The following is a 25,065-nucleotide window of genomic DNA, read 5'->3' as shown; positions in this document are numbered from 1 at the left end:
TGGCATCAAAATAAAACCCCCCGAAAAAGTTTCTCCTCCTCCCAGCTTATCGTCTTCAGACAGCTCTGTCAGAATCAGAGCGCAGCTCCACACCGCGGCTTCCCTTCGGATTCCCACGCGCACTTTCTGCATGCGTTTTCACCTGAACCTCTTCAGCCTGACGTGCTGTCTGAATTAGAGACAGAGCAGATAAAGGGATCTCTTCTTAGTGAATCAGGCGTTCAGACACTGGGGGTTCACAACACCTGCTTCACACCTTCCACAAACAAACAAACAAACAAACAGTGAAGAAGCTGTTTTGGAAGATTGGTTGGTGTTGTTGTTTACTCTCGATTCTCTTCATGTCAGGAGTGAAGATCCAGTCTCAAACAACCCAATACAATAATAACATGTGATTGGTGCTGACCTACAGAGTAGCCAATGAAACGAGTGACTTTTTAGGCTTTTTTTCGGCCTCTGTGTCCACTGGGGTTTGGGGTTTTTTCCCGGGCAGGAAAGCGCTGACTGTGCGCTCTGGATGCGCTCGCACCTTCATCCTGTCTCTATGACAACAGTTTGTTGACAACGGCCGCTGTATGACCGACACGGCTCTGTTGCTTTCTACTGTTTTATAGAAAGCAACAGTGGGGGCAGCCGCTGCACTCTGACATCTCTTCACCACTTTCATGTCTCCAGGTCCTGCTTGTGCATGTGTGTGATTCAGGCCTGTGTGTGTGAGCAGCATGTAAAATAAGCACCATTTCCCCCTCGGAGATTCATAAAAGTATCTATCAAAAAATAAATCAAAAAAACCTGAACAAAGGCAAAAAGGCGAGGTGGACACGGGGCCTTAGCTAGCTACTTTCAACCTTCCAGGTTGTTGTCACTCAAGGGCGTAGGTTTGATTTTGACTTTGGTGGGGACAGGAAATCAGGGCTTACAGTATTTTAACTATTTCAATAATGTATTATTTTGTACTGGGAATTTACTTAAACTATTAAAGAAAAATACTGGCAGTCTCTTCTTATACACAAAAAAAGTTGTTTTAGAATCACACAGCTCTCACGATCACAGCGGTTTCTGATTCAGTCACTGGCTTCACTTCTCAGGACGTTTTAGCTCGAGGGTTTCTCTCCTGCGTTTGTATTTCAGACGTCGAAGATGTGTTGAGCTGCTAGCGTTGAAAATAACCCATTTCCTGAAAGTCTGTCATCGACATTGAAACTTGGAACTTTTATTGTGAAGACCTTGCCGGATATAGAATGTGTTTATTATCGACTGGGAGGCGTTGCCGAAGTGGGAAACGATTTAACCCTTTAGGGTGACTTTTTCACGTTAACCAAAATATCGGCGTGGACATTTCAGCCATCGTTTGAGATTGGTATGGACATGTCCATATGGTCCATATGCAGATCTACACCTAGGTGGTTGGCCCTTCAATGGATAGGATCTTTATTTACACAGTATGGAGTTTAATGAAGCATCTTTCTCTCAGTAACTGCACGAGGAGCTCGAGTTGTGTCCAAGTTAAAGATGGAGGCTGAACTCCTGCAAACAGACGGCTCATTAAGGCCCCTCTGTATTTTTAGACTGTTGATCAATGCAAATCAAACGGCCCCGGCCTTAAACCTTGAATGAAATGAGCTGCCTCAGCTGATTTAATTAAAAGGTCTTGAATAATTTCAATGAATTTGAATCTAAATTGTGATTGAATTATTCAAGGTTTATATTGAAAGTTCTGTCGAGTGTCCACGTCCGACCTCGTCTCCGTTTTTTTCGAGCAACTTATTGAAGCCAAGTATTATCTTCCTAAATGGATGTTTTGCCAAAGCGGGGATATTTTTATGTTTGAATGAAGCTGTGGAAAAAAAGAAGTATATGATTTATTCATCAGCGAAGGGAAAAAAAAACAAAAACAGAAAGACAATTTCAGAGCCAAACACAGACTAAAGGCAAAACTCAGCTCTCCCTCGATGTGGTGCTAAATCTCCCTCAGAGGGCTGCTGAGCTCTGTTGCTTTTTTTTTTCTCTCTCTCTCTCTCTCTCTCTCTCTCTCTCTCTCTCTCTCTCTCTCTCTCTCTCTCTCTCTCTCTCTCTCTCTCTCTCTCTCTCTCTCTCTTTGTGTCTCACTCAATCCTCTAAAACTCCTCTCTCTCTCGCTCTGTCTGTCTTTCTCTGAATCTAACTCGCCCTCCTCCTCATTCAATCTCTCTGTATACTGAGCTATTTAAAACCTGCAACCCTTTCAACTTTCACCCCCCCCACCCCCCCCCCCCCCCACCCCCACCCTCCCCCCAAACCCAGTAAAATCATTTCATGTCACGAATGCTCAAACCAGCAGAGTTTTGAACAGGTGGGCACATTTTGATGTAGTCATTCACAAACATGCAGCTCCAGTAATCATAGGCTCACAAAAGTGGGAACAGAACGGGCTGCTTTATATATGTAATATATATATATAGAGAGTTCAGAATGTACTGAATATGTACGCAGAGCTTCGCTGGCTGAAGAGTGCAGAGTTATAGAAGACTATTCTGAGACTGTCTGTAGAGTAATGCGAACACTTAAATAGTCGTTATTATATCAATCCACTGAGTTTAATTGTCTGTATCCGCCTCTCTGTTATTCTCTCTCTCGCCCCTCTCTCTCTCTCTCTCTCTCTCGCCGAGGATTCAGAACCAAAATATCCCCGCACCTCCCCACACAGTGAAGTCACTCCAGGCCGCGGCTCACATCAACAGCCGGTGGGCTGTCATTCAAATCTGAACTTTACAGTGCAGATACGAAGGAAACGTCGACGCGCTAGCTCGTTGTAGTGCAGCATCAAGTGTTCACACGAGGGAAGGTTGCATTTACAAAAGAAGGTGCAGATATAAAACAAGAGCGATGTGTGAAATGACTGTACAGATAAATATATTGCACGTTTATTGATGGATGTTATTTTGTCTTTCTAGTCCAGAGAGGTAATCTGTTTTTTGGGGGTTGGAGAGGGGATTGTTTGAGAAGCTGTTACAGAACCTGGAGGTTCTGCTACGGAGGCTGCGGAACCTCTTTCCAGATCCCAGCCGTGAGAACAGTCCTTGGTGAGGGTGGGAGGAGTCTCTTTGCTGAGCCCCGGTCAGTCAGCGGCCTTTCGCGATCTCCCGGATCGGAGGAGGAAGAGGAGTCCTGATGATGACTCCTGACTTAGACAGAGAGCGAGAGGACAGGGCGAATTGTGACCAAGGAGCTGCGAGACGGGGAGAGGCCGATCAATACGCCGAGCTCTTTAGCACAGGAACCTGCTGAGCGCACACTGCCCACTCCTTTCACACAAGTGCAGTGTGTGGGATCACTGCATGGCAACACACAGATTAAGAACACACTGGATATCGTCAGCAGCTCACATACCTACCCCCCCCCCCCTCCCCCCCTCCTGTCTCCTTCCACTCTCCCTTCTTCCTTAACCCCGGATTCATTGAAGCAGCGGCCATGATAAGAGCGCTTCTGAATTCTCTAAGAGTTCAGGAGAGGTGGGTCAATGCTTCCTTTATAACCTCCTTTAAGCGTTGGAAACACTGGAGCATCCTTTACGGAAGGAGACGAGAAAGTGCCGCCCCACAATTCATTGCGGCCGCCACTTTTAACGTGACTCGTGCGTCAGAGCGTTGGAGGAGAAACGAGGAGACAATCTGCATTTCAATTCGATTCAAAAAAAGTTTATTTGTCCCCGGGGGAAAATTCAAGCAATTTTAGTCTCTATATTGATTTGACTTATAACTTCTGACTGCCTTTGAATTTATCTTGTTTAATTCTTTTTACAACTTTGAACAATCTTAAACCCAGAGGTGATGGACGAGACGCAGATATTATAAAACGATCAAAGTGAAGTAGCCTGGTGTCTCATATAGCCCCCCTAATATCTTCATTCACACCTGGTGCTTATTAGGATTATTTCACCAGTAACGAAGGGGAAAGACGTTTAGATGATCTTTTTGTTCATACACGGCCGACCCACGTCACCTCCGCCGCTGTTGCATCATTATTACGACGCACAAGTGGAAATGCGGTCGGACTGTCAGAACAACACGATCGCCTTTTGTGAATTTCACCCTTCCGAAACCTCGTGACGTTTTCACAGAGTGAAGGTCAAGTGGGCAGTGAAAGTACGCAGATCAGAGGTACAACCCGAACGCACCCTTCAGGTTCTCTGCAGTCTGGTGCTAGTCGAGCAGCACAAGCAGGCGGCGGTAATAATGACCGACGAATACATTATTAAGAAGAGAGAATGGTCGAATGAACACTTTGATTTTATATCAAATAATGACTCAAACTTCTTGAGCCATCCCTTTGTTTAGGTCAGATAATATTACAAAGTTTTCCCTCGTATGTTATTTTACACTTCCGAGTTTTGAGAAAAGATTAGGATTAGGATATTTTTAGGGGAGCCTTCGGCGTGATGCATCCGAATGTGTCACAAATGTGCCCTTTAAGAACGGAGAACCTCATCCTGTGTGACTCAGACTCACGGCTGCTGGTCCACTCGTGTGAAATCTATCGTCAGTGAGATTGCGTCAATCTTTTTTCTCACAGTAACCCTGATCCAACCTTCTGATCTACAGCTTCTCTTCAGGGCTGGGGATGGGCAGCAACGCCGGGTTGTTTCCCCCCCAGTTACAGTTTAGTAAATGTGTGCTCAGCCCTGCTTGTCACGTTTAAAAAGACCGTTTTGGGAGTTCTGGTCGTTCGCTTCTTGTACAGAGGCTTTAGTCCGCACTGACCTCGGCCCCTTTGCTGCAGGTAAACCCCTCCTCCCTCCTCCCAACGTTTCCTGCCTCTCTTCAGCTGTCCTATCCAATCAAAAGCCCCCCCCCCCCCCAAAAAAAAAAAAAAAAAAAAAGTACAGTATGTCACCCTTATACGATCAAATTGGAATCTGCTGTGGGGGGTCCAATCATGTCTAAAAGTCTGGAGGGGGGGTGATGGAAAATGTAGAGGGGGGGGGGTGTGAAAAGGGAGGGAGAGGGATGAAAGGGAGGAGGAGCGGAGAAGTGAAGTGGAGGTGAACCTCGAGCTTCTCACAAAAAAAGAGAGAGAGAGAGAGAGAGAGGAGGAGAAAGACTGGAGAAGGAGCTGCTGCGTGTGATGTCTGGATGTATGGGTGGGACCGGCACACGCTCACATTCCCCCCATCAAACACACTCGCGCACTAATGAGCTCCTTAAAAAGGAAAAAAAAGAGCCCTCCTTCGCACACTTCCTCCTCCTCTTGTTCCCTCACATCCTCTATCCTCCCCTCATCCTTTCCTCCACTTGTTTTCAGTCATTGATGAATTAGAGTCCAAAAGAGACATCTCATCTTACCGACGTGTGTGTGTGTGTGTGTGTGTGTGTGTGTGTGTGTGTGTGTGTGTGTGCGCTCTCGTTGAGAGTGGAGCCGTGGTCGTGTGAAAGAATTCATGCATGATCTATAAAAAAAAACCAAACAGAGAGAGAGAGACGTCGAGGGAGAAAGAGGGGGTGGGCTTAGATACGAGCATCATTGCAGCTCATATTCTCCCACCAGCAGCACACAAGAAGCGCGCTCGCTCTCTCTCTCTCTCTCTCTCTCTCTCTCCGCTCCTGCTTGGGGGGCACTCCCGCCGTGTCGACTGGTAGGCAGATACAAACGTTACGGTTGTGTGAGAGCCAGTGTGTGCGCCGTGCGCTCGTCACTCGCAATCGATTGAAAGAGGAGAGAGAGGCGGGAGAAGGAGGCAGAGCAGAAGGTTTTGGCTTCTTCTTCCTTCTTCTTCTTCTTCTTCACATTAATTGCCGCCGCGCACAAAAAAAAAAAAAAAAAAAGCAGGAAGATGAGGAGAGCAGAGGGAGACTCTGACCTGTGGCTGACGCTGAAACGTGCAGCTGAATCCAGGTAGGAGAGGGAAAGAAAGAAAAAAGGCAAAGCAGCAGGTCGTGTGCCAAGGAAGAACAAAAAAACCAGAACCAGAATTTTTTTTTTTCCACCAATCAGAGAAGAAGAAGGTGTTTTCAAATCAAGAGAAAAATGTCAAGTTTTGGGAAACTCACAGACTACTTTAACCGGAGGAAGTCTCAAGAGGAGCTGCGGGTGGGAAGGAGCTCGCAGAGAAGTGGAAGCTACTGCTGCACCGTGGCAGAGGCCAGGTAACCTGTGTGTGCGTGTGTCAGCTGTCTGCTGTGTGTCCACGGCCAAGGACTGCCTGGAACACTGCATTTACCACTATGTGTGAAAGTCTGAGCAGGGAAAGGAACGCACTGCACCTCGCTGGAGGGGAAGAGAGAAAAACAAATTCTGCTACAATTTCTTCACAACTGAGTGAATGAAAGCACTGTGAGCATTGAAAGCAGAGAAAATCAGGTTTTTTGCAATCTGAATAAAAAAGCAGGTTCTGGTCTGTTCCTGTTGTTAGAAACAGAGCTTCTCTGTGTGTGTGTGTGTGTGTGTGTGTGTGTGTGTGTGTGTGTGTGTGTGTGTGTGTGTGTGTGTGTGTGTGTGTGTGTGTGTGCAAAGAGGGCTGTCATGCACACAGGTGTTTGTAAGCCTGCTCCTTCTGCATGCATGTGCGAGCGTGTGTTGTGTTACATAAGTACACGGTGGTGCTACTATGGATTCTTCCCGCTGGTGAAACCGTTGAAATCGGTCAGAGGATTTTTCTATAGATAGAACGAGGGAGCGTGAAGTCGATGTGCTGCATGCAGAAGGGGAAGAGTGGAGCGCTTTTTTTTGTTTGTTTTTTTTTTCTCTGCTTGAGGTCTTCCTCCTGTGTACATTTTTTTTTCTCCGTACATCCTGTCTCCTGAATAATCCCCGCTTCAGATAATTAAGACGCTCCAGAAAATCGTATATACGGATCCTCCCTGGAGGGCAGACAGAAGCCGCTTGTAAAATGTTTTCTCCTTCAGCTCTTTCCACTCTGTATTTCCCAGACAACCTTGGAGTGTGTGCGTGTGTGCTATAAAAACTCCTGTCCTTAACCTACCCTTTCAAAATAAAAGTCCCCTCGAAACAGGCCTGTGCAAGGAGAGAAACAGAACAGCGCGTTAGCGATATCTCGTTTCTCCTTGTTCCTTTTTTTTAAAATTTTTTGTCTTAAAACGTACAAATCTCACAGACTGTCATCACGTGCAAAGCTTGTTTACGTCTGCGCCACACTGAAGCTGTTTAGAGGCCTTCATTTAGAAAAGGGGATGTGATTGTTTTGCCTGCTTTTAAAGTAGGCATAGAATGGGAGAAAAACCCCACCAAGATCTCTGTTTGTGTTGTAAAAGAACTCGTGAATTTACTCCAATCTGAGCAGATGTTACATTTTAGAACCAGGATGAGAGTGTGAATCAGGATACCGGTGTGGGAAAAAATGTAAATAAAATTACACTACCCGAGACTTCATAACGTCCATCAAATCTAACATTATCATCCCAGCATAAGTGTTAATGTGGGTGGACATGTGGGACACAAAAAAAAAAAGAAAAGAAGAAGCTCTCATATCCTCTGCCAGTAGAAAAAACCCTGCGTATCTCTCAGAGCCTTTGTCTTCGTCTCTCCCACTCACTGTCTCCGTCTTAGAAGCCACTTCTCTTCCTACGCCCCTCCATCTTGTCCTGGCTTTTATCTCCCAATTAAGTCTGCCGTTTTAGTTACTATTTTAATCTACTCCGTCCCTGTTTACTGGTTTTTTCCTGTATCTTCAAATCCACCCTGAAGGAGCCTGAGGCGTTGTTGTACCAGGAGGAGCTGATCCGTGCGTTCTTTTTTTTTTTTTTTGCTTGGACAGAGAGAGGCGGAGCCAGGAGAAGTTTTTTATTGGAAATGTATCTGCAACAATGCAGCGCTGTCTACCAAACAAAGAAAGTCACCAGCCCTCCTTCTGCTGAGACTAAGAAATGACACTGCCTCTCATATTCAGTGTGCTGGGAGCTCTGCTGAGTACAGTACAGACTTGACATCCCACTCGTCCTTAAAGCAGGAAAACGTTTTCCTCCTTTTTACTAATGTTCCCACTTTGACCTTCGCAGACTGTCTCTCGTGTGCAAACTAGATAGAGACAGCTTTTTATGCTAACTTTTCATAATTCACATCCTACTGGAGTTTTTGCTGCAAAAAGAGCGTGCCTGTCGATAACGTGCAGCATACTCGAGAGGAAAGTGTCCTCTGCACACAGCTGGCTCCTAGTGCATCCTCTCTGTGACCAAGCCGTGACGAATGCTGTCATGTTACGCCATCTTTTAAGGACTGATGATGTCATGATGAGGTTAACGGGGGGGGGGGGGACCGTTCTGTGAAAGCAGAGGGAGAAACCTGCGGTCCGCAGCGACCGCCCTTTACTCACTGAAGCTGCTTCATTAATCCACCAGGGTCATATTGACTAAAATCTATTGTCTTATATTTAACACTCAAATGATACCTGAACTCGGTTCATTTAAGGTGTTTGGTGTGGATATTTTCAAAGGTGAATTGAGAGTCTCTTCTTCATATAAATGAAGTCTGCAGAAGAGAAAGTGTATTTAAGGTTTGTAGGGTCTTCTAACGCTGTACTGAGGCTCACTATGTTAGAAAACAGCAACCCGTTAGATGATTCCTACATTTACATGTGATGTGTTGAAAGAAGATCTTTGCAATCACCTGCACAGAGGGTCAATTTTTAAAGGGTTGAAAAATGTGTGAACCCCCCCCCCCCCCCCCCCGTGAACAAATCTCTAAAAGGGAAAACAAGATACTGAGCATGAGAAATACTTAAAGAGAATGGTTAAAACTGTTCTGGGTGGAAAAAGGAAATAAGAGGAGAAAGAATGTGATGATGCAACACCTTTCCTAAAAAACCCACATTTGCATCCAAAAAGAGGCTGAACACGAACAGCTGAATGAAACTTGTTGTTAATGAAGGTCTCGGCGGCACAGAGCAGTGAGTCTGGCTCATGAATGAGAATCCACATGCAGAAGAACAGTGTGTTCATAAATGGAACATTAATCCCTGCTCATGTTCCGGAGGGAGAGGGTGAAGATTGGACTTTGGAGAAAGAAAGAAAAAGAAAAAAAAAGAAGTTAAATAGTGGAAATACGAGTTCACGCTCATTAACCTGAATTGTTCCAGTCTGTGTTTAAACTTTCGAGTATTTCATCACTGAGCTCAAATCTTCGGCCTCTTCGTAAAATCTCTGCCGCTGTGTGCGAAAAATAAGCGTGAGCAGTGTGCTCCTGTTAGTGTGTTCGAAGGTGATTCAGCACCACGGACAGCTCCATTCAGCATCATCCATCCATTCAGCATCATTCAGACTGGAGCCAGATTCAGTCAGGCACCAGGGCATGGCAGAACTTAAAAACAGTCGCAGTTTCCTATTTGCACAGTGTCTGGGGCTTACATGTGCTACTTTTAGCTTTAAAAAGAGGTCACTTGAACAAATGGCTCGATGTGTGTTGCACTAAAACCTGAGCCACCAAAGACAGACCCAATGGAGGGTTTTACAGCGTCTTTTGAAATCCCGTTTTTCGTCAATCAAGTTTAGAAAAAAAAAAAAAAAGTGATGGAGGAGAAGAAAGTGGAAGGAGAAACGCAGGCTGAGTTTTGCTGGTTGCGTGGGCTTTCTGAAATAAACACATTATCTGGTGGAGGGAAGTCTTTTCACACCATCTAGAATCCTTTGGCCATCACTCCTCTTCCTTTTCCTGAGTTACTCATTGGCCGTTGTTTTTATTCATGAAAAAATAAGAATGAGGGTGTTTTTTTTTTTTTTTTTAAATCATGCACTGTCTAACAAAGAAGCAGACTTGTCGCCCTTGACTGCAGACACAGACATCATTTATTTGGCTGAAGAAACGTGCAGGGCACATGATTATTACTACAGAGGAAAGTGCAGTGTTTTTGTGAATTCTCCTCTCCTCTCCTCCCTTCTCACCTGTCCTTTCCTCACCTCCTGTCCTACTCTTCTTCTCTTCTCTCCTCTCTTCCTGTTTTTGTAGACATGGTCGCCTAGCAACAGGTTTGCAGGATGAGGGAGGTCCAAATTGTCGAAGTGGTCTGGTCCGACTGCTTGGCCCAGTGTGTTATCAGCCTGACGTGCTGGTGCGAGGCCACTATGTGTGTGTTTGTGTGTGTGTGTGTGTGTGTGTGTGTGTGTGTGTGTGTGTGTGTGTGTGTGTGTGTGTGTGTGTGTGTGTGTGTGTGTGTTTACAGATGGACCCTGAGAGATTTCATCTCACGCCAAATATGGCTGTTGGCGTGTGTGATAGAGTCTGTGTGTGTGTGTGTGTGTGTGTTTGTGTGTGCCTCAGGCTAATGTGTTTTCATGCAGGTCATTGTGAATCGCTGAGGAGTGAGAGACTTGTCTGTTTCTATCACTATCAAAGTGTTTTTGTGTTTTTACAGTCACCGTCGTCTGTCTGCTTCTCCGCGCTCCAAAAGCATTATTCATCATCACACATGCGTCTCTGTATGAATCTCTTTCAGGGCTTCTCTGATCCCAGGTCAAATATTCACAGCTCTAACACCCACCTCATCCATCAGGGGAGGCTTTTATTGGCTGATAGCGGCCGGGCTGGATGTTAGCACTTCACTTCTGGAGCCTGCGGATGTGCTGACTTAGAGCAGGCAGTCTGTTCACCTGATGGCTCCCCTGTGATAAACATCCCCGAGCCCCAAACATTCCTGAGCCAGACATCCAGGAGAATGAAACGAGAGCTGAAGTATTTCACCCACTATCAAGACGTTCACTCACAGAGTGGAAAACGAAATGCTTTTAAGAGAGGCTGATAATGTTATGCATTTACAACTGAGTAATGATGACAGAGCATTTCTCGACAATCCATGTCTGTGTTCAATGCTCTTCCACTTGGCAGTCAAGCATTTACAAGCGTGTATAACCGGCTCTTTACGATAAGCAATGAAGATTCCTTTTAATGACATCGGCTGTCGGCTTCCTGACAGTACAGGATGTGATGATATGATAGTTCTGAGTCCGTCCCCCCCCCTCCTGATACCACATGACAAGAAAAAGATATGTTTCCTCACAGAAGTCTTAGAGACAGAAAAACTGTTTCACATGCCTCCAGTGTTGCTGCAGGTCATTAAATGAATCGTACCCATTTTGCATCGAAAGCCACATTGCATATAATAATCCATTTAAGACCCAGTTTGTCCATATTGCTCTATGGATGTAACATATGACATATGTAGCATATATGTGGTTACAGGTCAGACAACAAAGGGGCTCTTATGGGAAGCTAACTGCTGCACTTTGTGTCCAGTTCCCCTCAAACCGGAACTTTCTGACTATAGGATAGCTTGTAGAGGGTTAGAAAAGAAGATCTTCCCAAATCCTTGACTGTCTTATTTCAAATGAAAGAAGATGGTTAGTCTTTAATGGTGCGGCATGACGCAAGGCTCCTGTCCACTCTTTTGTCCTGCCTGGAAGTCCCGTGCATTCATTTTCATTCAACTTTTAGGATTGTGTTTAATTGTTTTTATCTTATACAATTAGAAACACAATATTATCACATTACTTTACAGTGCTGCTTTCCATATGTTGTTACCTGAAGACTAAGTCATGCAAGTCCTTTCCTTCTGTTTTCGGTCTTGATGCTAAGCTAAGCTAATTGCTAGCTTCATTTTTTATTTTTTTTCAAAAGTCAAAAGGTTATTAGAGCGTGATAAACTACTCTTAATGATAATAATAATAATAATAAATAACACTTAAACATAGGTATTCACCGCCGGTGGCGCAGTGGCAGCGCGCGCGCCCCATATAGCGAGGCTTTGCTCCTCGCACGGGTGGCCCGGGCTCGCGTCCGGCCTGTGGCCACCCTCCCGCATGTCCCTCCCTGCTCTTCTCCCCGTTTCCGACTATCCACTGTCCTTCACTATCAATAAAGGTATAAAGGCCAAAAATAAACCTTTAAAAAAAACAAAAAAACATAGGTATTCATCACTTTGGTCAGAATGAGCTGTTAATATCAGCTCGCTACATTTGGCCTGGACTCATGTGCTCTGTTCTCAAACTTGTCACGCGAGAGTCTCGGGGTCAGCTCGCTTCCGCCTCTGATGTCTGAAAGGTTGGCCACGTTTCTTTGTATTTGATCACAGAAGGCTGATTAGAACCGGAGACGGAGGGTGGATTTACTGCAGTGACTGAGTGTTGGTGAGATCTTTTTCTGTTTCATTTTACCAACAACACTCATAGACGTTAAGGACATTCTTTGCATTATTGAGCACAGACGTTGTAATGTCAGCTAATATAAATTGTTCTATGTCTTTAAGGATTGTAAATATGACAAAAACAAAAACCCAGCGTTACCTTGTTGAGAAACATATTGACATGAAACAGGCTGATGAAATTAAAAGCCTGTTCATTTATCTATCACGACTCACATGCTGATTGTTTGACCGTGTTGTGGCTTGTCACCAATTTGCTATTAATACGATCTTGCAATTGAACCCATTGATTGGCGTCCCGCTGGACTGTGCGCAGTTTTCTTTCAAACAAAGTCGTTTCTATTGCTTGTGTTTCAAATGGCCTTCAGCTTAATTATGTTGAGGTGGAAGCAATTTCGCTATTGATCAGACAGCTTCTCTCTTGTTGCTCATTAATGGTGTCCTGTGTGTGTGTGTGTGTGTGTGTGTGTGTGTGTTTGTGTGTGTGTGTCAGAGTGTGTATAGGTGGGTGTTTGCTGCACAGAGACAGCTTCACAGGCACATTCAAACAGTGTGGTCTGCATGCAGACAGTTCCTCCCAATATTGAACGAAAGCAAACACAGGAAACCCTTAGTGCAACACTTGTGCTCTCTGTTCATAAAATGCATAAGAAGGGAAGCTATTCATATCCTCATTCAAAATGTAGCTGAAGCCGGTGAGTTCGACCTAAACCAAAAATGTATGAACACATGAGACAGATGAACGCGACCTTCTACATGGAAGCAGCTGAGCACATGTTTAAAGGGGAGTTTCAGCATTTGGTAAATGTTTAAGTTTAATCTGACCGGAGGTAGTTTTAATCTGACCAAATTAGATTTTTTAAACAGATGCCAACAGGGCCGCAGATGGCCTATCGGTGAGGTCGCACCCAATGTAGAATGCTAAAGTCCTCCAAGCGGGCGGCCCAGGTTCAAGTCCGACATGTGGCTCCTCTATCCACTGTCCTATCAAATGAAGGCAAAAAGACCCAAAATACATCTTTAGAAAACTAAAAAAGTAGATGCCGATAAATATTTCTCACCCATTCCTGATAAGGAAGCCAATGAAGTGTTTGTTTGACTTCCACAGTTACACGAGGCGCAGTAGCTCAGCGTCGGTTTGGAAGCTCTGGTTTATGTCTTTCTACAGACAAAGTATAGAACTTTGTCTGGAGGTGTCAGTTCACTTTACAACAACTGCTGAGGTGCCATTGAGCAAGGCACCAAAACTACCTAACACCTCATCGGCGCCCCCTGTGTGCACTGCAGCCTCACTCCCCTCACTCTGATTTTTCTCCATGAAAACATTTCCAAAGGTCCTGTTTCTGCTTGTGTGTGTTTTAAACCTGAATTTCCCAGAGAAATTTAATTGTATACAAAATTATTATTATTATTTTTTTTTTTTAAATGTCAGTTTGGGAAAATAGATGAAGTGCTATGGGCCAGTGTCACCTCGATAATGTTGGTCAACAGACTTATCGGTCAGACTCAAATGTATTCACGCAGACCAGGCTTTTATTTTGAAGCAACATTTTGATTCTCTATTTCTGTCGTCCAATCAGGTCACTGGAAAGAAAGCTGCAGAGACCCCTACTGGCTAAGTCCCGGACTCTCCCCAGCATCCCCCAGTCCCCCACAGTCTCCAGGGTCCATCACTCTGATCTGATTGGTGGGAGTCCTCCCCGCAGGAAGAACCCACCTGCTGCCAGCAGCCACCCGAAGGCGTGCACCCTGCCACCCGCAGGTACAGACCACGCTGAGGCTGACACAATGCTGAACTGGGGAAGTTTGCTTTTGGGATTTGGCGTGTTTACAGAATCAGCAGGCGACCTTGCAGGACAGAGTGCATCTGTGTTAGTCTTTATCCTCTCTGTTTGTTGATCTGCTCATTTGTTCACAAAATGCCTCTGACTGATCTGACTTTGACAGAGCCTGAGTGCGTTCTACCAAATACACATCAACACACAATTATCAATCAGGCTCCTTCACTAACAGGTGAAATATTCTTTACCTTTCTGCGACTAAACCAGCTGTTTCTTTGACCTTCTAATTCCTAATTTGTTTGAAATATTGATGGTAGAACGGTTTCAGGCTGGAGATAAAATCCTCCGAGGTGTGTCAAATATTTAATTTTCCTTTCAAACTTCAACTTAACAATTTGCTTCTTTTAATATTTGCTGTTTCCTGAATCCTGCTATTTCCCCGCCTATCTTTTGTTTACAAATCAAACTCAGTTCCTTCACCTCAGAGGCCGTCACGGTGCGTCTTGATGCTGCAATCTGCTGACAGAGATAGCTTTCATCTCATGGCTGGATGACATTTTTATTTTTTCTTTAACAAATGAAAGCATTCAGAGTTGGTGAAAAATGTTGTGCAAAAAGCCCCTGCTGTTCGCAGCTGTGAGTTTTACGGATGAAAAAGAAGCTTTTAAAAACAAAAAAATGGTAGGAAAACAAATCAAATAGAGCTGCACTTAAGTGATGAATCAAAATGTTGCTGTTAAAATCAGAATCTGTCAAATATTCATCAGAGAGTTGTTTTGAAGACTCTCACTCTGAGGCTTTCACTTTTAAACAGTTCCAGTAGTGACCCACATTCAGCAAGTTTGAATACATTCATAATTTCCGAGCGGATGATTAAACATCACTTCATTCTGCTCCTAGCAGCTCTCTCAATTCTTCCAAAATGGCTCATTTGTTAAAGTAATCTCCCTTCTAACCCTTTAACGCCGTATCCGAGACATGGACGGACTCCAAATTTGCCAGAGAAGCTTCCAGCTGTGCGGGGCGAGCAGAACGTGCCTCACTCCTTCTCATTCACACGCACACTGACAGACGTAAACACAGTCAGCCGCCGCCTGTCCCTGCTGATTGACGTCACTCGCCTCGACTCGTCAAAGCTCCCACACACCAGCAGCTCGATGAGGTTTAGCACAATCAAGAGAAAAGAAAAAAGAAAAAAAAAACGCTGTGTCATGATCAGTCGTCATTTGTGATGTTTTATACAAGAGAGGCTTCACACACCCACTCAGACCTCCACTTCCTGACGCCACACTGTGTGACTCTACAAAGACAACAAAGAAGCAGCAAGCATCAGAGGAGAGGATGAGACAAAGTTAACCAAAGTCCCACTGGATTCACACGGAGAGAGCGGCAGCAACAGAAGAGCTACAAACTGACAACAAACAGTCGAAAAGTCAAAGAACAAAAAAAAAAGACACATCTTTCCTTTTTGTAAAGAACGCAGTTTGTGTTTTGTATCCCATAGTGACAGGTGCTCTTCCTTTCATTGATGGTAAGAGAACTTCAAGACTGATCAAGCTTGTCAGATTTTTGTCGCAAGATTAATGAATACAAAAACACAACATTTGCCCATTTTACCATTAAAATAAACCAACAACGAAATAGTTGAGGTGGGAAAAATGAAGTAATAATCGAGGTTCATTTTCTAGAAATCCAACCAGTCTTGCAGATGATTGGCGTAGATCCTGAAGTGCCCACTAATCCAGAAATAGACTTTGAATCCAGAATCGTTTTGAATCGAAAATCAATTCTGAATGGAATCGTGATTCAAAGAATCCAATTCAAATTGTGAGACCTCCAAAGAGTCCCAGAGAAGTCAGAGATCAGCATACACACAGGTAAAAATATACAAGACTTCAAGTTTGACCTTTATTCAGGGAAAAATGTCATTTTAACTTCTCCTGGAACTGTTACGCAAAGTTAGTCTGCTCAATGTAGAAAAGTTGAAAGGGGAGGTAACATACCATCCTACCCTCGTGAAAAGGATATGACATAAACCAATTTATATAGAGTGCATATGAACTATACTGAGGCCATGTTTGCAACATGTGCCTCCTAAATCTGAAACAATTCCAAAAAGCATTGGCACAAACAAACCTTCAGGTAGCTAATTGTTAGCTTTGTCTGATTGCATCAGAATGCTGTGAAGCTTGGTCTTTAAACCCAGTTCTCCATCCGACAGTGAACTGTAAGCCTGCAGAGGGAGAACGCATGTCTTGTTTATTGGGTTGAATTCAGACTTGTTATTGCGATACTCGTATCTTAGTAACGGTGGCATTATGAACTCTTGTGCTGGATAAGTTTGGATTTTCGTATTTGGTTCAAACCATTCAAAGATGATTCAGAACATGAAATGAAAAGCTGGTCCCGAGTAAAACTAGAGTTTGGTTCACTTTTTCATTTTCTCGAAAAATCAAAATCAAATTCATTTGACTATAAATAAAGTATAATTGATCAACAATAAGTCGGTATTGATTTTCTTAAAGGCTTAGTTCATGTAAAAATGAAGTTTTCTGATTACACATCAGCACCTCTCTCTCAATTCAGGGAACGTTCGGTCCTCAATCAACCCACTCTGTTAAAAGAGCAGCGAGCCGCCCGAGCCCTCACAGCTCTAATCCAGCAGCTCTGTGCAGTTTGTACTTTTAATTGTGCAGGTCTTAGTGACGCTGATGACGAGGACGAGGCTCTGTCCTCTCTTCACCTCTCCGAGTCAGATCGTCTGCGTCTGTCTCGCCGCCTGTTTTCCTTTTCTTTTCTTTTTTTGCCCGACTGCAGCTCTGATGCAAATATCAGATTGCGAGACACTTAGGTCTCACGTGACCTCCTTGTTGCCTAGCAACCACTGTCATCGACCATGATGAGGCTCCCTTTCTCATTCTCTCCACATTAGAAAGGAGACAACTTTTTTTTCTTTTCTTTTTTTTTTTGAATTCAATTTGTTTACAGGTAGAGCTCCTTCACACGTTTCAGCATCAGGCTCCCTTAAGAGTGACAGCGAGTCGCTCGGGGAGTTGCTTCCCTCTGTCATCTGATGCAGCATCATCTGGCCCAGCTTTCAACAGCAGGATGTGCTTTTGCGCCTGCTCAGACAGCGGAACTGAGAATGTAATATTTCACACTCTAAAGATCATTCATAAGCACGCACGCACACACACACACACACACACATATATTGGCTGTTACCGCCAAACAAGCTCGTGTGAACATCTTTAAATAAAGGCTTTCATTACCGAGCAATTCTTCAACCAAAATTCAATCTGTCTACAAGTGCACAGGATGAAAAGTGGGCGAGTGATCAAAGACACATGATATGTAACTCTGTAAACATTTTGACTGAACACGATTGGCGCTTTCAGACCGTCGGAACTTCTTCAAACTTCTGTTGGAACCCTCCTCCTCTTTTTCATTCATTCTGCGCCACAGGAACTATTTGTAGCTGCTCTTTAGCTCCTGCTTCAGAGGAGCTACTTTCAACGAGTATAGGTCGACAAATACGAGCGATTTAGAACTGTGGACTCATTTTTAACCGCAAAGAGAATCGTGACCAATCAAACGTTTGTCCCAGTCACTTACAATTGGTGTGTAATGTGTCACACAAACCGAATCAGAAACCTCAAAATGTTTTTTCATCAAAGCTGGAACACAGAATCAATCACAGATGACGTCTGTGAAATACCGGAGCGACCAATCAGTTATAAATGATGTGAAATTCTTCATTTATACAACAACAAGTATTTACCCTGCTGGAGTCTTTTGTCATTCGTCTTAATGACCAGTTCCTGTGACGTACTCGGATGATTGACAGTTAACGTGAAGTGTTAGCAGTTTGGCTTACGATGCCGACAGGAAGCGGAGCGATGGGAGTCCGCTGTGATTGGTGCAGCTGAACTACATCTTGTGGAGCACGTTCATCTCAGCCACTCAGAGAAAAACACACCACAGGTTCTTCCTTCCTCAGTATCATACATGGTTTCTATCAAGTGTACAGAATCATACATCAAGTTATTAAGAAGTCAGACTGAGAATTATGATCAGGTTGGAGACATTTCACTTACCAAGCTCTCAGTGGAGTCAGAGAAACAAATGTTCATCATCCATCTGATGCGTCTTGTTCTTTGTGCTCTTGGTCCAGGTGAGCTGTGGCGTCTGGAGGATGACATGGAGGGGGAAGACGAGGCCCAGCGTGGAGGATGCGGCGAGGCCCGCCCCCGCTCCCAGTCGCCCTTTTCCCATTTCCGAGCGCGCGCCGCCTACCTCCGCAAGAGCGTCTCCGCCGATGACCACCTGGACCTGGGCTCGGAAACGAGCTCGGGGACCGCGGCCGAGGGCAAAGCGAGCCGAGGCAACAAGGGGAAGCTGAAGAGGAAGTTTGTAAGTACGAGTTTGGGTGAAAGGCGCGGCCTTCACGTGAGACATTTAAACAGACACTCACAGCGTGAGACGGCTTCTGTCTCCGGATGCAGCTCTTGTTTTCTTCTCTGAAAAAGAAAACGAAGCATGGTTGATATGAGGAAGACGGCAGCTGAAAGTCTGTGTCTGAATTTAGTATGCAAATGATCGTCCAACTAGAGTTGAAATCACTCTGTTCCCCCGTTTTAATCGAGTTTTCTTAATGAGTGGAGTTGCTTTTGTGATTGTGTGTGTGTGTGTGTGTGTGTGCGCGTGTGTGCGTGCAGGTGAGAGAGAGCAGAGCAACGTGAAAAGGGGACAGAATTGATCGCTGCTGCTTCAAAGTGCTTTCATTAATATCACTGAAACAAAGGACGTGATTACACAGGATTATAACTTCGTCAATTATTCAGCTTCAGCCATTAAAACGGCGTCCCTCAAGCTCTCCTTGTCAGAGTCAAGAACTAGTTTGGAACGAGTAAAACGGGTCTGAAACCCGTGTTTTGTGTATTTGATCTGACAAGCGCAGAATCCTGAAGTTTCGATGTCCGACTCTTGAGTTGGATCAGTTGTAGTTTGTTTTATTTGGAGTAGTATTCTCCAGACGTGAGGCCACAGCAGGCTTGCTGAGCATTAAAGATTGAAGACTCTATATTGTTCCCCCGGTCACTGGATCAGGTAACCGGAGAGCTCATTACCAGCCTGAACTTTGTAATTGATTCTCCGGTGTCTCAGGTGCAACAGGAAACCAGCAGATGTAAGGTGGTGGGGGGGGGGGGGAGATGATGTCCCCTCGTCTAGCTGTGGATTTGTATGGAAGCCCCGTGGAGCTCTTTGAGTTGTCTGAATTTCTCCTGACAAAGGACTCTTCTGTCGACCGAGGTCGAACCTCGAGCTCCATCTCGGAGGGAATAAAGATCACTTCAAAACATTTGCATGACTCCAGCAGCCGGGCGTCTCTCTCTCGGTGAGATGGGGACAGCGTTTGATCTGATGACCTGCCGAGGCTGCTTCGGGGTGAGACGTCACGCTATTTTATCATCTAATGACTCCAAACAGGCGATGTAAAAAAAAAAACTCCTTATGTGCAGAGATGTTCTCACGCTTTCTTTCTTCCCCTGCTTACCTTCCTCTTGCTCTTTCTGATACATGGACTACATGGTACGGATCTGACAAAAGACAGCTTGTACTGTGTGTATCGGCCTCTGCGTTTGAAATTGAAGCCAACACCTTTCTGATTTAATGTGTGTTTATGAGCGAATCACTGACATTAGCAACGCTCCACTCTCCTCCAGTAAGGCACTGTGATGTTTGTGATCGTCAAGTAATCCCTCAACAGTGTTTCTGTGACTGCTTTGTTCAGGCCTGTGTGGATGCTTCATCCTCAAACATTTGAGCTGTATCAAGGAACGGGAACTGGGCTCGGATATTAAAACATATCCAACATAGTCGAACGCCTTTTATTCAGTGTCACTCTTCTTCACGGCTCCATGGGGACCGTCTGTCTAAAAACGTATGAAGAGCTCATCAGGTTTCAGGTTATGTAACGCAGCAGTGTTCCACTATTTACACTATTTAATTTTTTTTAATTTTTTTTTTCTAAAGGCAATATGTAGTATAAGGGACTGCAGAATGTGTTTCTACTCATTAGAAGGGAAAAAAAAGGCAGGACTGCTCTTCCCTCAGTAGGGACGGATTTAATGTATTCCAGATAATGAATCTGTGCCGCCTGTCTCTTCTGTGTTTCTTTATCTGCCTCGCTCAGCCGCTCTCTTTTCTCGCTCTCCGCACAAAAAGCCGCCGTGTCGGCACGTTGGTTTACGGGATGCGAGGAGAGTACATTTCGGAGTGGCTCATTGTTGCTTGTCACTTAGAACGCTCTCCGGGAGCTCCGCTGGCTTCAACTACAGTGACAACAACAACAACAACAACAGCAGCAGCAGCAGCAGCAGCTGCGAGCTTAAGCTGCTGGCGCACATAAAGAGCAGTCGTGCTGCTGTGTAAAGAAAGAGCTGAAGTCTGACTCTTGAGAGCTTACAGTGACTCAGCAGAGTTACAATACCTTAATATGAGAAGAAGGATGCAGCAGCACATACTGCATTTATTTACTATCGTGAAGAAGAGCGTGTTTAATACCTACAGTATGAGCAGGTGATATCTGAGGGGTGTACAGAGTGAGAGACGTTTCTCTTGGTCAACAAAGGGATTTTGTGTGTGTGTGTGTGTGTGTGTGTGTGTGTGTGTGTGTGTGTGTGTGTGTGTGTGTGTGTGTGTGTGTGTGTGTGTGTGTGTGTGTGTGTGTGTTTGGGAAGTTCAAGGAACAATGAAGGTTACCGGTGCTGATGCACCTCCATGTTTGTAAAGCTGCCAAGCTGTGCATTAACGTGAGAGTAAATGATTCGCCTCCACAGTACAACCTCATGTCCCCGTGTCCAGCAGTGTCCTACAGTGTCACTCTCGGACGGCGGCATGTCTTTCTGTTTTTCAAGGTGACGCCTCTTTAGTTCAGTGTCATGCAGCACGGCACATGACAATGTCAAGGCGATTATTTTTGGCACACTTTAAGGCAAAAGGCTGATTTTGACTCACAAAGAGCTCATTTACGCTACAGCAGGCAGACAGAGAGCGTATACTTGAACTTGAGCGCTGTCGGCTCAAGTGTTAACTTCCATGAAGTGGTGCATTAGCGCTTCAGTACGGCTTATAGCATACACATTTTTATTTAACAGGTGAAACTTCTGCACGTGACTGGAAACGTTAGAGACATGAGCCAGGATGAAAACACACATGATATATTCCACGTTCTCATACCTGCAGCACGGCGTCCTGTGCGGTTGTTTGGATGTGTGTCCACATTAAAGTTGAATGATTACAGTCAGTGTTTGGATGTGCAGCACCAAATCATAACAAAGTCTGATAGCTGAAACAAAAAGGAATGGACTGTCCTGATGACGCGGAGACTCGTCCCTGTGCGTTTCAGTTTGAACTTCCTTTTTACACCTGAAACTTTGTTTTTCATCAGGACAGTTCCTTCCTTTTGTTTCAGCTATTAGACTGTTGTCCCGAATCCTTGAAGAGCACCTGACTGATTGTTAACTAAAAGAGCCAGTCTGGACTGCAGTCGTTGATAGTTTTTTTTTTTTTTAACAGAGACTCAACATGTGGAAGGTTTAACAGCAGGGACATCAAACACATGGCCATGCCCATTCAATCACTAATGGCTGCCTTGTAAAGTGACCCATCAGAAGTGACTAATGCCATATATGCACATGCATCACCCACTGCTGCCGCCCGAGCAGCAGGAGCAGTTTGGGGTTCTTTTTTTTTTTTTGCTCAAGGACACAGTGGTCATGTAGCTACAGAAGCTGGGGATCAAACCCTCGACCTCCCGGTTGAGGTACAGCAGACTTTACCAACTGAGCCACAGCTGCCCAGTCAAAGTAATAATAATCAACTGATAAGTCGTGTTTTAATGTTCGAGTAGAAAAATAAGATGCTTTGTACCAGATTTAGCTAACGAGCTAATTTCCCTCTGGCAGATGATAGCAACAAAACTCAGATCAACCAGTCATACACACAGACACACAGACACACAGACACACACAAGCACACACACACACACACACACACACACACACACACACACACACACACACACACACACACACACACACACACGTTGATTGTTTCCGTCCCTCCTTATTGAATCTTTCGACGTTGTTTCCTTATATGCAGAGGTGAGAAGCTAATTGAAAGCCAGCATGTGCGTGTAGTTGTTTTTTTCACTTTAAATATGTCACAGTGTGCAAATGAACTCAGAGCGTAACAGCAGCGAGCCGAGGCGCATAATCAAAACACCGGCCGTATCATTTCTGATGATGGAATTCCTGCAGCTACATAATGCGTTCGCCGTGCTTATTTGCAGCCCTGCACACTTACACTCTCTGTTTGCATCATGACAAGAGGACCCCCCCCCCCCCCCCCACCGCCAATTTATCTAAAAAGATGCTAATAGTTATTTGTAACCATTTCCAACTTCCCAGGAAACTCCCCGCGAGAGATCTCAAAGTGATCATGTACTTAGATAAATACTCACAGATCTCTCTGCACAGCACAGGCGGGGAACTCAGTGGTACCCAGTTTGTCCAATGAGACGGATGATATTCAGCACATGGCTCTGATAAGAAGGCTCTGGGTTGGTGTCATAGATAAAGTCACTGTTCGCTGTGGTTAAGCCTCCGTTTTGGAGTGTTCTGTCAGGAAATGGGCACAGAGTGTGCTCACACTTTGTCATTCACGAAAAAACACGCACGAGATCATTCAGTGTACGGGCAGATATTGAAAAGGTGTTAACGGAGAGCGTGAACGAGATTCACGTCTGTCAGTTCTGATCTTGCTACACGATCTGTTTGAATATCAGCACATTCGCCTTGCCCACAGGAAGCGCTCATTTGAGGTAGAGACTGCAGGGACCTATTCAAAAAAAAATCAATTCCATCTCGAGCTCCGAGGCTTCTGCAAAGCAATAATGACTTCATAAAGACATATCTGCCTTGACGGATCATCTGCTTACAAAACATCTTCAAAGACTCTGAATCGTGTAAGTAAGGAAGTATAGCCCTATGTATGTAGAACTTTTACACACTTCAATCACAGGAGTAAAACAAATACAGGGAATCCAAAGGGAAAGAAAGTCATCCAAAATAACTGTTGACAGTGCAGAGCTGTTTCTAAATGCATGTGTGGATCTGTGTCAGCATTGTGAAACCGTTTGGCATAAAATCTGCCTTTAGAAATCAAGTTCAAACCCAAATACAAGACAAGGAGGGAGAGTTGTGAGAAGGCTCCTCTGTGCAGATGAACAGATCTGATCCGTGGTGGAAGATGAGTCCAGAGAGTGTGGAGCTAAAAGAGCCAAGGCTCCTTCAACACTGTTTTTTTTTTTTTGCTGTTTGAGACGAGGGCTGGATCGAAGGCTGCGATTTGAAGAACTGAGGAGACAAGCAGTCATGGCAGCATCTTGTAGTGTTTTTTTAGGAAACCAATGATGAAGTGCAAGAAGAACAAGGTGAAGAACAAGGAAGCTATGGGACCGATGACCGGGTTAAAACCCTGAATTGCTTTTGCTTTTGAGGCAACTGTGAACGATTTAGCAATGTTAGACAGAGCTATGTGAAGAAGATGTGTGAATCGACAGCTTAGGGGAAGATACTGATTGGATGTTTCAAAGCTGCAGGAATAGGATTGGACAAACTCTGAGGCACAAAGGTCCTCATATACCGGTTTGAATTTGTTTTCCTTTGCAGATTCTTAGCATTGGACCGATGGACGGATCAGCTGCAGTGAAGTGAACTGATAAAATGTACATCTATAGTTTCACAAGCGACTTTTTTCAGGGTTCAGATGGAGGAAAAGCTCCTCAACCGTGAAGGGAGCACGGTTCATCGTTACCAAATGTCTACTTTGGTTTTTTTTCTTTTGAGGGCGAAAGAGAAACGTCTTTCACAGTTTGAAATCTGCTTGGAGCTTCACAGCAGCTTAGTGGTTTATTAACCGTCTGTTTCAGACAGCTACAGGCTAAACCTGTTTTGGATGCGAAATGATGTTTTTTGTTGTAATAAATCCTTTCTGCGTGTAAGATGCCGTCTCATATCAACAGCATCTTCAGATAGTCTGTAAACGTCATGGCCGTGAAAGTGCTGATATGCTCGTGTGTATAAATAGAGATAAAATAAAAATACATTGAAAAGATAATAAAGGACTTAATAACTACGCATTCATTTATTCATTCATTATTATCAGTTTTAGTGCGGAGAAGAGTGTTCATATCAATCCCAAATGAACAATGGTCATCGTAAAGCCTATGAAGCCCCCCCAAGAAATAAAAAAGAATTTGGACTTTGGACTTCCTAATTCCATCTACTTTCTGGGTTTGGTCTATTAACCACCGACAAAATTGGTTCTCTGTAGTTCAACTAATACTGCTATCAACTCCAGCACTTTCTATCAGCTCCCTGCGGGCAGATTGCTTAAAGTCAGCAGAATGTACCAGTCTGGGGTCTGGATAAACTTGCAGACTTTGGTGTTTACTCTCTGCAGGAATGGTAAAAGCTCTGTGTGCTGAAGAGAAGACGATTCTGTTAACTCAACCTGGAAGCACTACATAAGGAGGATTAATGACCCGGGATCAGATCATACCTGCGTGCATGAGTGGCAGATGTTTTCATTGTGAACATCTTCAAACGTTTACTTGACTGTGACATCTTGGGACTGTTCACACCCTGACCTTATTGTGCATCGTGAAAACACTCTGATCTGAAGTGGACAGCGACATCAGTTGACACCTGGCAGGATTAGAACGTGTCTTCACATTTGTCACCAGTGACCGCTTGTGATTGGATCACACTTCTCTGCTCTTTATGTACATGAACACATCTGCATATTTAAATCATCAGTTGATCAGAACATGTCATGCAGACTCACAGCAGAGAGAGAGAGAGAGAGCATTCTTCTCTCCTCTATGATGCCTCGGTGTGATCTATCCTTTCTCTTTATTTTCCTTTTTTTTTGCATACACAGGCAGAATCAGCGAGTGCATGATCAGACTTGGGTGTCATTTTTCTCGGCCTTGCGTTGTCACCCGCCAAGCATTTAAGCATCTACGGTGATTCTGTGGCTGCAGAGTGAGAGCGACTTCTCCCCTGAGCTGCTTTACTTCCGGAGGCCTCAATC

General features: G+C 44.5%; 2 protein-coding genes across 4 annotated transcripts in view; both read left to right on the top strand.

Annotated features, from left to right (window-relative positions):
- Positions 1–25,065, top strand: part of LOC306842289 (heparan sulfate glucosamine 3-O-sulfotransferase 2-like) — a 264,943-nt gene that overhangs the window by 130,894 nt on the left and 108,984 nt on the right. The window lies entirely within an intron of this gene.
- Positions 1–25,065, top strand: part of ankfn1b (ankyrin repeat and fibronectin type III domain containing 1b) — a 135,472-nt gene that overhangs the window by 21,481 nt on the left and 88,926 nt on the right. For 2 of the 3 annotated variants that reach the window (XM_079372423.1, XM_079372422.1), the window contains 2 exons: positions 13,702–13,883; positions 18,077–18,315. In XM_079372423.1, coding sequence (XP_079228549.1) covers positions 13,702–13,883; positions 18,077–18,315 — 421 coding nt within the window. Of the gene's footprint in view, positions 1–5,389; positions 6,123–13,701; positions 13,884–18,076; positions 18,316–25,065 lie in introns of those variants that run through there. The other variant, XM_079372421.1, reaches the window with a different exon arrangement.

Source organism: Symphodus melops, assembly GCF_947650265.1.
Source record: "Symphodus melops genome assembly, chromosome: 21".
NCBI classification, from domain to species: Eukaryota; Metazoa; Chordata; class Actinopteri; order Labriformes; family Labridae; genus Symphodus; species Symphodus melops.
The sequence above is the reverse complement of the archived record's forward strand: the minus strand, read 5'-3'. Positions and strand labels throughout refer to the sequence as shown.